The sequence below is a fragment of the Thamnophis sirtalis genome, unplaced genomic scaffold, assembly GCF_051295495.1.
Source record: "Thamnophis sirtalis isolate CommonGarterSnake01/CBP01778 unplaced genomic scaffold, rThaSir2_p1.2 scaffold_4, whole genome shotgun sequence".
NCBI classification, from domain to species: Eukaryota; Metazoa; Chordata; class Lepidosauria; order Squamata; family Natricidae; genus Thamnophis; species Thamnophis sirtalis.
The window spans coordinates 53,139,831-53,153,726 of NW_028261384.1; the positions used below are offsets into that span (position 1 = coordinate 53,139,831).

The 13,896-nt window shown below is 42.4% G+C and overlaps 1 protein-coding gene across 2 annotated transcripts; it reads right to left on the bottom strand.

Moving 5' to 3' along the window:
- Nucleotides 1–598: 598 nt before the first annotated feature.
- EAF1 (ELL associated factor 1) lies at nucleotides 599–13,878 on the bottom strand. 2 transcript variants are annotated; one of them, XM_014063365.2, is made up of 6 exons: nucleotides 13,702–13,878; nucleotides 12,760–12,854; nucleotides 10,903–11,039; nucleotides 6,262–6,428; nucleotides 5,643–5,861; nucleotides 599–3,259 (listed from the first exon to the last, which is right to left on the bottom strand). In XM_014063365.2, the coding sequence occupies exons 1-6, from the start codon at nucleotides 13,802–13,804 to the stop codon at nucleotides 3,213–3,215; spliced, it is 768 nt and encodes a 255-aa protein (XP_013918840.2). In that variant the 5' UTR covers nucleotides 13,805–13,878; the 3' UTR covers nucleotides 599–3,212. The 2 variants fall into 2 exon arrangements, 1 of the variants encoding a protein (XP_013918840.2); XR_015696373.1 differs by lacking the exons at nucleotides 599–3,259; nucleotides 5,643–5,861; nucleotides 10,903–11,039; nucleotides 12,760–12,854; nucleotides 13,702–13,878 and adding an exon at nucleotides 7,519–9,388 and having other exon boundaries at nucleotides 6,292–6,428.
- Between the last annotated feature and the right edge of the window lie 18 nt (nucleotides 13,879–13,896).

The following is a 13,896-nucleotide window of genomic DNA, read 5'->3' on the forward strand; positions in this document are numbered from 1 at the left end:
CCTCAGGCTGGTGTCTTCGGCCGTGTGCCTGTGCAAGCAAAGCGTGATCGGAACTGCCACTCCTCTATAAATACTGGTGTGTGTGTGTGTGGAGTGCTGGCTCTGTTTCTGCAAACAGATTGGTTGGCTGTGTTGTAACATCTTGATTAGTTGATGGAATTGATGTTTGTAGATTAGTCAGCTTTCATAACATCCTGTGTCACTAATCAAGATGTTACAAAGGGACAGATTGGCTTGGTGGGGTTGCCATGAGTGATATCAAGTTGGTCTCGCCCACTCAGTAACATGACCCCCACCCATCAAGCAATACCTACAGAACCGGTAGGGAAAATTTTTGAATTTCACCACTGTGTAGTCGCACTGTGGACAGGAGCTCTCTGAAAGCCTCCTACAAGCTATGCACGGCCATTTTGGTGAAGGGGGGTTTCGGGAGGCAAAAACTGCTGTATTCAGTGTATAAGACGCACCCAGTGTATAAGACGCACCCAGATTTTCAGCCTCTTTTTTGAGGAAAAAAGGTGTATAAAAGGTCTTATACACCGAAAAATAAGGTAATTTCTAACAGGTTAGATGAATTCTAATAGGAGAGAAACCTCTGTTACAATGTTTGTGCTGAAGCTTATTTATTTATTTAAATAAATGTTTAAAAGAAAAACTACAAAATATTACAAATAATATAATCTAAATTATAGAAATATAAACAAATATAGATTGATGATACAAGTATATCTGAGGCAAAATTGCATAAAAATTATTCATTATACTTCTTAATTTATTTTTATTCCTTTAATACTTCAACAATTGAACACTTCAGTTGTCTCAATAGTCCTGCTTTTTTGGCCATATGAATCAGAAGAATTCCCTTTAGGAATCAAAACATCTCCTATGCAAATATTATGGACCGTGAATAGTTTGGAAGCCCACTCCTACCTATTGGAGTATTCTTTTCGTTCAGGTTATTATTTGCATGCCTCTGTAAAATAATTGAAATTCCATGATAAAGTTCATTTTTAAAAAGGCCCCAATTAAACTAACTTGGAAGAAGCACATATAATACTGCAGCCTTGCAGCCATATTAATATTTATATATTTAATAATGAGAACAATTTCTCTTGCTTTAGTCAAAATTATATAAGTATCATGATTTCATCTTGCAATGCTACGGAAAAAAAGTGAATACTGTTCTGAAATTTCATTGAAACTTAATTTTTACAGCCTTAATGGCATACAATATGTCAATCAAAACAAAAATGAATAAACATTCCCCTCATTCTGATTTTGGGCAGTGATGAAAGGGTCATAGGCCTGATGGTGAGTTTAAAATGTATTGCTGTCCCAGAATTACAACATTGCTCAGCTCCTCCATTTATTTGTTAGCTCTACAAAAACAGTCTATGAAAAATTCATTTAAATTGACTCAACTGATATTCTCAAGAAATAATATTTTAGTAGTGAAAGAAGTTTTCTGCATTAATTTTCTGTTTTTTTTATTTCAAATTATTGTATAACTGGGTTAGCTGGTATGTAGTACAAAGCATGTATGAAGTTTAAAATAATTCATTAGGAAACAATGTGAATAGTTGTTTCTTCTTATAACCAAAGTAGCTTGACAAATGAGACTAATCAGTGTTTGAAACAAAAATATTGTATGTCATGGCTAACAATTGTTCCAAGATAGATATGAAACAGTATTTCTGTAGTCTCATCTGAAGTTTCAGACCTTATCATTCCATGCTATATGCATTAAATATTTGTAAACAAGAAAATCTTACAATTATTTCTATTCACAGAAATTTTATTCATAACACACATATTGTAATCTTAATTTAATTGTGCTTGGGGGTATGGAGCACTAAACAATACTGACTTCTTCAATACTTAGACAGCCAATATATATGCACAATATGAAATACTTGCATAAGATGGCATCTATGTTTTTTTATTTGCACACAAATGGCCATTTATGCACAAATGACCATATAATTTCCCTGCAAAAATAAAAAAACCTAGTAAATTCTTACACCTAAGTTTACAATTAGTTTTTGAGAAATTATGTTCATCAGCCTGTTGATACATACCTTTGCCAAGTGATTTATAGTGTAAAATATTTTCAGGAAAACCTGAAAAAAATACTGTGAAAATTCCCTGCTACCCTGAAAATAAGACAGGGTCTTATTTTCTTTTCAGCCCCTAGGTAAGCACTTGGGCTTGTTTTCAGGGAGGTGTTATTTTTGAGGTGTAGGAGGTGGCGAGCGTGGTCACCTCATGGCTGCTGCTGTATTGCAATATTTTTAGGGAGGGCTTATTTTCGGGGAAGACTTATTTTGGCGCATGCGCTCAAAAGCCCAAATGGGCTTATTATCCGGGGAGGTCTTATTTTCAGGGAAACAGGGTAGCAGGGTAAGATGATTAAACTTTTCTTGTCACAAGGGAATTTTTATTCACCATTAATATCCATTTTTGTAATTTAGTGCTCCTGCCTTAAACTTATGAAATCTAGGCACTATCATTCTTATTCTGATATCTCATTGAATATCAAATTACCGTATTTTTTGGACTATAAGATGCACATTAGCTTTAGAGGAGGAGGACAAGAAAAAAAATTGGGAAGTTGCCACCATCACCATGGGCCATTTGCCTTGGGCCGTTTGCCACCAATTGGCAGCAAACGAGCTGCAGCGGCGGCGATAGACAGTGATAGGTGGCGGCAGCATTTCATGCCTCCTAGAATAGATGATTGGTGCCACACCAACCCTCCTCCCCGCCACAATATTAACTCTATAAAATGCACAGACATTTTCACACACTTTTTGAGGGAGGAAAAGTGTATCTTATAGTCTGAAAAATGCAGTATACTTTTTAAAAAATGGTTGACATATAGCTTACAAATAACTTTTGCTTTAAATTTTCAAGCAAGAATCTTATTAGAATACAGAGTATATGACATCTTTGAAGATAGATTTCAGTTTTAGATTAAAATTATTCACACCTACTGAAAAAAAGTTAGAAGATTATACTACAACAGGTTTAATTTATACTTAGAATAAAGAGAGGACAGTTCTATCCAAGAACATTTGTTGTTCCTTTCAGTCACATAATGTTAACAATTATATTTATATAGGTGGGTTCCAGTAGATCAGTTACCACTTTTGTATTATTATTCATTAAATCTACATTTTTATTTGATACGAAACCAAAGCAGCAAATGTAATTTAATCATCGCTGTCACTCCCAGATTCACTCAACTGCAAGTCATTTCCTGTTGTTAAAAAAAGAGAAGTATTTTAATTTCCAATTAAATTCTACATTGATGAATTATGAAATGTTAGCTATCAGAGACACCAAGAGCAAAAATAGGCAGCAATTTTAAAAGACCATTAAAGAGTTTACTCCAAGTGGATTTAGTTTTTGATATTCTATTATTTCTCTGTTCCTAGTGTTCTTTGGCATGATTCATGAGAAGCCCAAATGTTACAATGATTCCTGTGAAAATCACTAAACTTGAAGCTTTCTTTAATAGAGTTTAGGGTTTTTTATTTGCTCCATCACAGAGTTGATCCAATAATGGGACTTTGAACAAATATGAACTGAAGAAACTGTATGCAGTGCTAGTATCAATTTCTTTAGACTAGATCTGAATCAGTCAGGCCAATAGCAACTGCTCTAAGTTATGAGGCCATGCTGAATAATGCAAGTCAGTACTGTCTATAGAAAGATTGTGACATTAATATTAACTGTTAAGTGTATAAATGAAGTATGTCTTGGAAAAAGAAAATGGATATTTCCAACAGAAGGAAATACATTTAGCTTAGGGTTGAACTGTGGAGTCTGTGATACTCTCTGAGTTTGATTGTTTACTTGCAGCAATAATAGCCACTATGATGGACAGATAAGACCAGCAGACTGCATGCATGAATACCAACTGATAGTCAGAAGACACTCATTAATCACACAACATGTGGACACTCAATCATAGCTTCAAATGAGAAACTGTGAACATCATAGACCAAGCTAAATCCAATATCTAGGGAATTCCTGGAAGCTTAGCATTCTGACAAATCAGTCATTAAAGATATATACAGAGAATCCACATTCACAAATAATTCATGAGAGATAGTAAAACACCTAAGAAGGAAACAAAAAGACCAGAATACATCCTCTCCAGCAGCCTATACTCAGAAAAGCAGGGATTAATACCAGACAATCAATCAAGCATAAAGCAATATCTAGACAAGTTCATGATCTTATGACAAAAAGCCTCAATGGTGCAGTGGTTAAAATGAAGTATTGTAGGCAAACTCTGTCCACAGCCTGGAGTTTGAGCTGATAAGGCTCAAGATTGACTTAGCATTCCATTTTTCTAAGGTTGGTAAAACGAGGAACCAGATTGTTGGGGACAATATGCAAATAACACTTCTGTATTGTGATGGTGTCCTCTCGACCCGTTTTTGGTCCCAGGAGGCTTCAGGGAGGCCTGCTAGGCCCAAAACTGGGTGCAGGGAGATGTGGTGTGCCCTTCCCCCATAGCCCAATTTTAGCCCCAGGAGACTTAAGGGAAGACTGCTAGGCCCAAAACAAGGCATGAGGGGCACACATGCATACATGGTGTGTGTGTGTGTGTGTGTGTGTGTGTACAGCTCATGGGGTGGGGTATTACACATGCATTGCATTATGGGTGTGGGCATGCTTTTGGTACATGACGACAAAAAGGTTACTCATCACTGATCTAGAGTGTTGTAAAGCACTACTGAGTGTGAACTTGTACATTTACAAGTTTAAATGTTATTGCTATTACTTAGCCAAATAATGAAACATCTGCAAGCAATCAACCAATTTAGAGCAGCAAGGACTCAACAGAAAATAAGTGTGTTTGTGAGTAATGTGCACAATGTCACTTATCTGCAGTATCAAATCCAAAAATAAATAAAGAAACTAAGCCTACAAATATTTTTGTATCTCTAAAAAGATGCAAATGTTACACATGGCAAAAAAGTAGATAAGTTTTTGTGGATGTATAAAATGTATTTTTGAAAGGATTGTATCATCTAAGCAAGATGCCTATACTTGTTCTTCCTTCTCAGTTAATTGCAACTTGATTGTGAGGTCTAAGTAGCTTCTTTGTGACTTTTATCTTCTTTCAAATTGCTTTCCTGACTGATAATGGGAGCTGCCCGTCTTATACTCTATGGCTTATGCCGGCTTCTCCACTGCCTGAGTTGTTTAAGGATCTCTATGGACAACCTCTTGAATGTGCCACTTGATGTTCATCTTCTCCACATATACTTTATAAATAACTGAATTCCATAATGTGTGGGCAGCATTAGCATGGAGTCCTCCTGACCGAGTTGATCCAATGGGATGCATTTCAATTGGACATGAAAGCCGAGCGAGTAGAGATCATTATACAGAAAACTCCTATGGGATGTCAACCACAGATTCTCGTACATTACTCCTCAATTCCCATAAATGAAAGATCTTGTTATTTCAGTGTTATTATTGCCCAGGAATGAGGACAACTTGTACTTAGAGCAGCCTTCCTGAACATAATGCCCTCATGAAGTTGGTCTACAGTTCTCATAATTTCAGGTTGCATTTATGTTGTATGACTTATGTTGTATGATACTTAATGAAAATAAACTTACTGAGAGTATTCATGAGTTGATTGTTGCCTTGTGCCCTGCCAGTACCATTGGCAACTACATTCTTGTTGTTACACTGCAGAGAAGGAGAAGGATGTGTAGTTTCACCCCCATCACTGCTGGAAGTTTCATCACCACTCCCAGAGGAACTCTCGGATTCAGATGAACTGCTGTCACTACTGCTACTCATCTGCTCAATAATTTCAACTTCAGCTCTTAGCTCTAGAGTAAAAATAGGAGGGTCATTTTTAAAAGTTTATTTATTCATTAAAAATATAGCCTGAGTTTTCTTAAGAAATTCAAGGTCATATAGATAGCACTTGTCCCTGCAATTCTAATTCTCTGTGTGGCTGATTTTGCCCTAGGACTGAGATTCTAACTATAATGCCCCATTGGCTCTCAATTATTTAGCCCAGATAGTCCATGTTTTAAGAGATGTTAACAGTCTTAACTAAATTAGATTTGGTTTCAACTAATATAATTGTGAGATGGCTGGCTGGTAAAGGTTATAAGCTGTGCTGCCATTGAAAATATATACTGAAGAAAACTTGGGGGGGGGGGGGGGGAGTAATAGATTATCTTCCCATCTCAAACAGTAGGTAGACTATAATAAGTGTTCTACCTCTTTTAATATCATCCAATTGAGGTTCTGGTGAAGGATTGTCTTTCAGTGGTGAAGTTTTAGGTCCAGCTGCAGGCTTTGTTGGAGCTCTGAACTGGGTGGAAGATTGTGCAGCTCGAGCAGATTGCTGTTCTATCCGTGCTTGGATTTTACTGCTGCCTTCAGCTCTAAAAGGAAATGTTTAAAACAGATAACATGTATAATATGTAATTGCTTTCCATAGCTTCACAGTGATTAACCTTTTTCGCCTTGGGTGCCAAAAGCACGTGTACATGCTATCGTGCATGTATGTGTGCCCACCCCCATAATATAATGCCCCCCCCCCGTGTGCCTCCTGCACATGTGTGTGTCACCTCCCCCCCCCCCCCCCCCGCTATCCTGTGCATGCATGCATGGCTTTCTTGGAGCCTGGAGAGGGCGAAAATGGCTCCCTCATCCCCCTGAAGGCTCTCCAGAGGTCAGAAATCGCCCGTTTTCTGACTTCCGTTGAGCCCAGTAGGTCCGTTTTTCACTCTCCCTAGGCTCTAGAGACTTTCTAACCCGGGGAGGGTGAAAAAAGGCCCAACACACAAACCGCAACTTCGGGAACAGACTTCTGAGTTGCTCATTGGGCCATTTTTCTCCCTCGGGAGGCTTAAGGAGATTTCCCTAAAGCTTCCGGAGGACAAAAAACAGCCCAATGCGCAAACTGGAAGTTTGTTTGTTTGTTTATTGGATTTATATGCCGCCCTTTTCCCAAAGGACTCAGGGCGGTCTACAACATAAAAAAAAATACTACAAAAGTTACAAAGGAAATTAAATAAAGTATCCAAAAACAAACCCAATTAATATTAACAATACATTTTTTTAAAAAATTAGATTAAAATTAACAATTAAATCATTTATTTTATTCTGTTCAGGCCAGGCGGTCCTGCTTGAAAACCCAACTTTTTAGGGTGTGTCGGAAGGATTGGAGGTCGGGGATTATGTGACGCTCCAGGGGCAGGTCATTCCAGAAGGAAGGCGCTCCCACAGAGAAGGCTCTCTCCCTGGGAGTTGCTAGCCGATACTGTCTGGCCGATGGCACCCTGAGAAGGCCAACTATGTGGGATCGCACTTGACAGTGGGAGGCTACCGATGGCAGGAGGTGGTCTTGCAGGTACCCTGGGCCAAAGCCATGGAGCGCTTTAAAGGTCATAATTAGTACCTTGAATCGCACCCGGAAAACAACTGGCAAGCAGTGCAGGCCGCCTAAAAGGAGTGTAAGCACCTAAGTACCTCCATGATAACCCATGCCGCATTCTAGGTCAGCTGAAGCCTCCGAGTGCTCTTCAAGGGCAGCCTCATGTAGAGAGTGTTACGGCAGTCCAGGTGAGAAAGGACGAGGGCATGAGTGACTGTGCACAAAGCATCCCGATCCAGGAAGGGGTGCAATTGATGTACCAGGCGAACCTGGTAAAAGGCCCCCCTGATCACGGCCATCAGGTGTTCTAAATTAAGCTGCGTATCCAGGAGGACTCCCAGATTGCGGGCCCTCCCTGAGGGGGCTAAAATTTCTCCCCCTATCATCAAAGATGGAACAAGATGCACAAATCGGGATGACGGAAACCACAGCCACTCAGTCTTGGAGGGATTGAGCTTGAGCCTGTTCCTCCCCATCCAGATCTGCACAGCCTCCAGGCATCGGAACATCACATCGAGGGCATCGTTTGGGTAGTTTGGGGTAGAGATGAAAAGTTGGTTATTATCAGCATATTGATGATACCGTACCCCAAAACCACGGATGATCTTGCCCAGCAGTTTCATATATATGTTGAACAGGAGGGGTGAGAGAACCGATCCCTAGGGCACTGCACAAGTGACGTGCCTCGGGGTCGATCCCTGTCCTCCAGTCAACACGAACTGCGACCGATCTGACAGGTAGGACAAGAACCACCGTAAAACGGTGCCCCCCACTCCCAAACCCCCGAGTCGTCGGAGCCAGGTAGGCAGCTTCATCCAGGTACTGGGGAACTCTTAACCTTCGCTACAAAGTGAAGGTTGGAGACCGGACGATAGTTGGCTAAAGAAGCTGGGTCCAGGGAAAGCTTCTTAAGGCGGTGGGAAAGAACCCCTCTCAATGAAGCATTGGTAATCGCCTGGAGCCAGCCTCTTGTCACCTCCTGGAAAGCCGAAACTAACCAAGAGGGACACAGGTCCAGCACACAAGTGGCAGCACTGAGTCTCCCCATAATCCTGTCCATGCCCTCGGGGGTCACAGGATCAAACTCATCCCAGATGGTCTCCACAAGATTCATCTCTGTCGACTCGCCCGAATCTACCCAGTCAGAGTCCAAGCCTGTCCGGATCTGAGCGATTTTATCCTGCAGATACTGAACAAATTCTTCAGCCTTACCCTGCAAGGGATCTTTCTCAGTTCCTTGGTTAAGTAAGGAGCAGGTTATCCTAAACAGAGCGGCTGGGCAGTTATCTGCGGACACAATAAGAGCGGAAAAATGTTGCCGTTTTGCCGCTTTTATCACCACTAAGTTGGATTTCATATGAATTCTTATTAGTGTTTGATCAGATTCGGACCGGCTGGCCCTCCAACCACTCTCTAAGCGTCTTTTCCGGCGTTTCATCTCCCGGAGCTCCTCGGTAAACCAGGGAGCTACCCAGGATCGACACCGGGTCAGAGGCCGCAAAGGAACAACGTGATCCAAGGCCCCAGTGGCCGCCCTATCCCAGGCTTCCACTAGGGCTTCGGTCGAGCTGTGAGCAAGGGCTTCAGGAAAAGTCCCAAGCTCCATCAGGAACCTTTCAGGGTCCATCAGGCGCCTGGGGCGGAACCATCTAGGCAGTTCTGCCTCCCTGTGGCAAGGGGTAGCAGTATGGAAGTCAAACCTGATGAGGAAATGATAAGACCATGACAAGGGTTGGATAGAAATATCCCCTAAATCTAGATCATTCATCCACTGCCCAGAGACAAAAATCAGGTCGAGCATTTGTTCCCTGTTATGGGTGGGGTCTTGAATTAACTGAGTTAGGTCCATAGCCATCATGGAAGCCATGAACTCCTGAGCTGACGCGGATGTCTCGCCAATGGAAGGCAGATTGAAATCCCCCAGGATCATAAGGGAAATCAACTGCCAATCTGGCTAACATATTCAGCAGCTCCGGCAGGGCCGATGAAAACATAGCAGGGAAACAGGTACGTAACAAAAAGGCCCACCTGAACTCCAAGGCCCCATTTCACAAAAAGGGACTCACACTCACCTGCGGCACAGTGACCTCCTGAGGTCCGACACTTTCCCTAATAACCACCGCCACCCACCCACCCCACCCCTGGGCTCTCGGCTGGTGAAACGCCCAGAAGCCTGGTGGGCATAATTCACTAAGGGGAACACCCCCTCATGGCCCAACCAGGTCTCCGTAATGCACTGGTCTGCTCTACCCTCGTGTATGAGATCATAAATGAGGGGAGCCTTCTGTACCACGGACCTGGCGGTAAACGACACCAGCCAGAGACCAGGGTCCTGTGATCCTGAGCACCCGGGGATGCGAGCAAGTCTGTTCCTGAACAGTTTACTTCAGGAGGAATTATACTTTGTGCTAATCGATATTGGCACATGTTTGTGCCAATCGTTTATGCGGACGATACCCAGTTGTATCTGCCCGCCCCGTGCCAACTCAGTGAAGCAGTTGACGTGATGTGTCAGTGCCTGGAGGCTGTTAGGGTCTGGATGGGGGTAAACAAGCTTGCACTCAATCCAGACAAGACCGAGTGGCTGGTGTGTTTCCCTCCCAAAAATTGGCTAAGTATTCCATCGCTCAGGCTGGGGGGTGAAATTCTACGCCCCTCAGACAGGGTTCGCAATTTGGGAGTCCTCCTGGATCCACAGCTGACCTTAGAACATCACTTGTCGGCTGTGACCAGGGGGCATTTGGTTCGCCTGGTGCACCAATTGCGTCCCTACCTGAACCGGGAGGCACTCGCAACAGTCACTCATGCCCTTGTGACCTCAAGACTGGACTACTGCAATGTGCTCTACATGGGGCAGATCTTGAAGAGCATTCGGAGACTTCAGCTTGTCCAGAATGCAGCCGCGCAAGCGATTGTGGGTGCACCTCGGTACACCCACGTTACATCTATCCTCCGCGAGCTGCACTGGTTACCTATTGGTCTCCGGATACGCTTCAAGGTGCTAGTCGTCACTTATAAAGCCCTTCATGGTATTGGACCTGGGTACTTGAGAGATTGCCTGCTGCCAATTACCTCCCAAAGGCCCATTAGATCCCACAGATTAGGCCTCCTCCGGGTTCCATCTACTGGCCAATGTCATCTGGCTACTACCCGGAGGAGGGCCTTCTCTGTGGCTGCTCCGGCCCTTTGGAACGAACTCCCCGCAGAGATTCGGACCCTCACCTCTCTCCAGGCCTTCCGCAAAGCCGTTAAAACCTGGCTGTGCCGGCAGGCCTGGGGTTGACGAGTTCCCTTCCCCCCTCGAATTGTGTGATTGTTGACTGTCTTTTTAAATTCTCTTTGTACTTTGTTTGTTGTATTCCCTTCTTGTTAACCCCCCCCCCCCCTTTGGGTTTGTTAGCCGCCCTGAGTCCCTTGGGAATAGGGCGGCAGGCATATAAATACAATAAACCATATAACCTTATAAACCTTATGTTTACCTTGTCTTTTTGACTTGAATGCTGCTGCTTAGTTTTTCAAGCACATATTCCCCAGTGTCATGGTTGATAATAAGTACGCAGTCTTTTTGGTAAGGCCTTTTGTTTCCTTTGAATACAGTCATTGGAGGTGTGGAACCCTGATTTTCAAGAAAAGTAAATAATATAATTGAATATAAACAAGTATTTATGTGCAGGTCAAGATAATCAGATATAATGGAATAGCATAATCAAAGTCTAAAATCCAACTCAGAAGATTATGCTTTAATTGGTATTTTCTTAATATTTTGTTCTATGATAGTCATTACAATATTTTTATATGCAGGAAAGAAATCATATGAACTTTGGCAAAATTACTATATATACCTGTGATGGTGAACCTATGGCACTGCCGTGCATGTGGGAGACATGTGTGCATGTATGGGGGGAGCGCAGGGGGTTTCATGTGCATGTGTGGGGTCATGAGCACATGTGCAGGGGCGTGGTACACTGGGGGGGGGCACATGTGCAGGGGCGTGGTACACTTGGGGGGGTCTGACAGGCATGTGTGGGGGTGTCATAAGTACATTGCATTATGTTGCCCATGCTTTCAGCACGTGGGGACAAAAAGGTTAGCCAACACTGGTATAGAACTTTCTATTTGCAAAAATGATTTATTCATTTGCTAATCTTCCCCCCCAAAAAGTCTGTATACTATGTCTGCTACAAGTAAGAAATATCTGAAATTAGAATGACAATGCTCATAAACCAGTAGAGAAAAATGTGTTGATTTTGCTACAACAGACTAATATGGCTAACTTTGTCACTATAAACACTTCATATTAAATATTCTTCTCTATGCAGATACACAATGCAACATAATATTTTATAGTTTATATTTTATAATTCAGAATATAGTTTATAAAGAAATCAAACAGAAAGTTTACTTCAATATCTCAAACAAATATAAGAGGGGTGTCAAACTCAAGGCCCATAGGCCGGATCCATCCCACAGAATGCTTAAATCTGGAAATAGCAAAGAACCGGCCTGCAATGCCTCTGGCAGCCAAAACAGGCAGTGGGGAGGACCGCATCCCCTCACACCTCATTTTGGTCAGCAGGGTGCTGCAGGAGGCCGTCTAAGCCAAAAACACGGCATGGGGGGGGGGAAACGTGGGCCCCCGTGCTCTGTTTTGGTCAGCAGGGTGCTGCAGTTGGTGTTCGTCCTGTCTCCCACCTCCTCCCCACCCCTAGCCAGCCCTGGAGAACTACAATGCTGATGCAGCACTTGAAGAAATCGAGTTTGACACCCCTGAAACATATCATCAATATTATTTATATCCTATATCAGAAATAAAATTAAAGAACTGAATATAGTTCTAGAGAACCAGATGGGAGGAACTGAAGCCCATCCATTGCCCCCTCCCTAAATCCCACCCATTATAGCAAAAATGAAAGCATGCAAAGAATTCAGCTCCAACAACTTGCCCCCTCCCCACTCAGAATGGCAGCATCCCTAAGTGGACCTGACAAAAGTACTGTAAACCCGATATAAAGATGCATTATACTGATGATTTGATTCATTAATGCAGCAGCATCTTTCTTCAAGCTTGCCTGGAAATCAGAAGTGCTTATTTCAATGATACAGTAGCAAGTTGTATTTGTAGTCAGACCAAAATATTTTTTTGAAATTATTTTCAAAATATGCACAGCACATTTGATAGACAGTTGTTAAAAATGGCATTCTCTTAAACAAGTTTCCACAAATTGTTTTTATAAGCATATCATGTTCCGCCTGACTACATATGAAAAATTCAGAGCAAAGCTTGTAAGAACTTGACATAGAAGACAAATCTGCAATGTGAGATATAGTAAACTTACAGGAATATGTGGTAATGTAATTGTGACTTCATCTCCTTTACCAACTTGAAGCTCTCCTTCACAAGACGTATCTATAGATGCTGGTTTAAAATCATCTAGAAGATACAATAACTGATATTAAATATACATCATGTTATCAAGGATGTTTTATAGTATTTATTTAGAAACATTTATTTATGTTATTCTTTTCATTGGCATTCAAATAATTTTGGAGCCAGCTTATTAGGGTGAATGTGCAGAATAGGAATTAAATTGAATTATCACCTTATAATGTTCTGCTAATATTCATTCTTTGTTAGCCAATAACACAAAAAACTCTAACACAGCATCTTCATTTTTTATCTGCTATATCTAGTATCTGCTACAAAAAATAAAAATGAAAAGCCTTAATTTTTTTAAATTTCCTTCATCCATTTTTTTTTAAAGTTCATCTATAAGGCCAGTTTTTTTAAACAACTCTGTAAGTAGTCAACAGTATCACCTTTTTTCTGGAAATAATTATTCTTTCCTGGTGCTCCAAATAGATATTAATCAATGTCCTGTGCTATTAAATGTATTTATAAATTTTAGCTTGTCCTCTGAGAGCTCAAGACAGCACACAAAGCGAGTTCAATTGGGCTTACTCCCACAGAAGTGTAGGTATGCCTACCCCAACATAGTGCGCTCCAAAGTATTGAACCCCAGCACGCGTCTACTGATTGTCTGAGGATGATGGAGCTTGTAATCCAAACCTTAGGAATGGACCAGGCTGGGGAAGGCTGCTTTACCCACTTACCTGGGAGTAAGTCACACTGAACTCAGTGGAGCCTGTTTTCGGTTAGGCAGGCACAGGCTACCGCGGATAGGGCCCTCTTTTGACACGGGGCCAGGCCAGCTTAACCAAGCCGATGTTTTGGGGTCGCCGGCCTGGCCCATAAGCGCCGCCTCTGCCGGGGCACTCACAGCGAATGGTGTGGAAAGAGGCTTTAGGGTGCCGTTCGAAGCTTTCGCCCAGCTGCAGAGGATGCTCCTCCTTGTCCAGCAGCGGGTTCGCCACGCCGTTCATGGCTACCGCGGCGCCCGCCGAGAACGACAAGAACCCCCGCAGCCGCCCCGCCCCGCCTGACCGCCTTCTCTTCCGGGCTCGGAGCAGCGTGC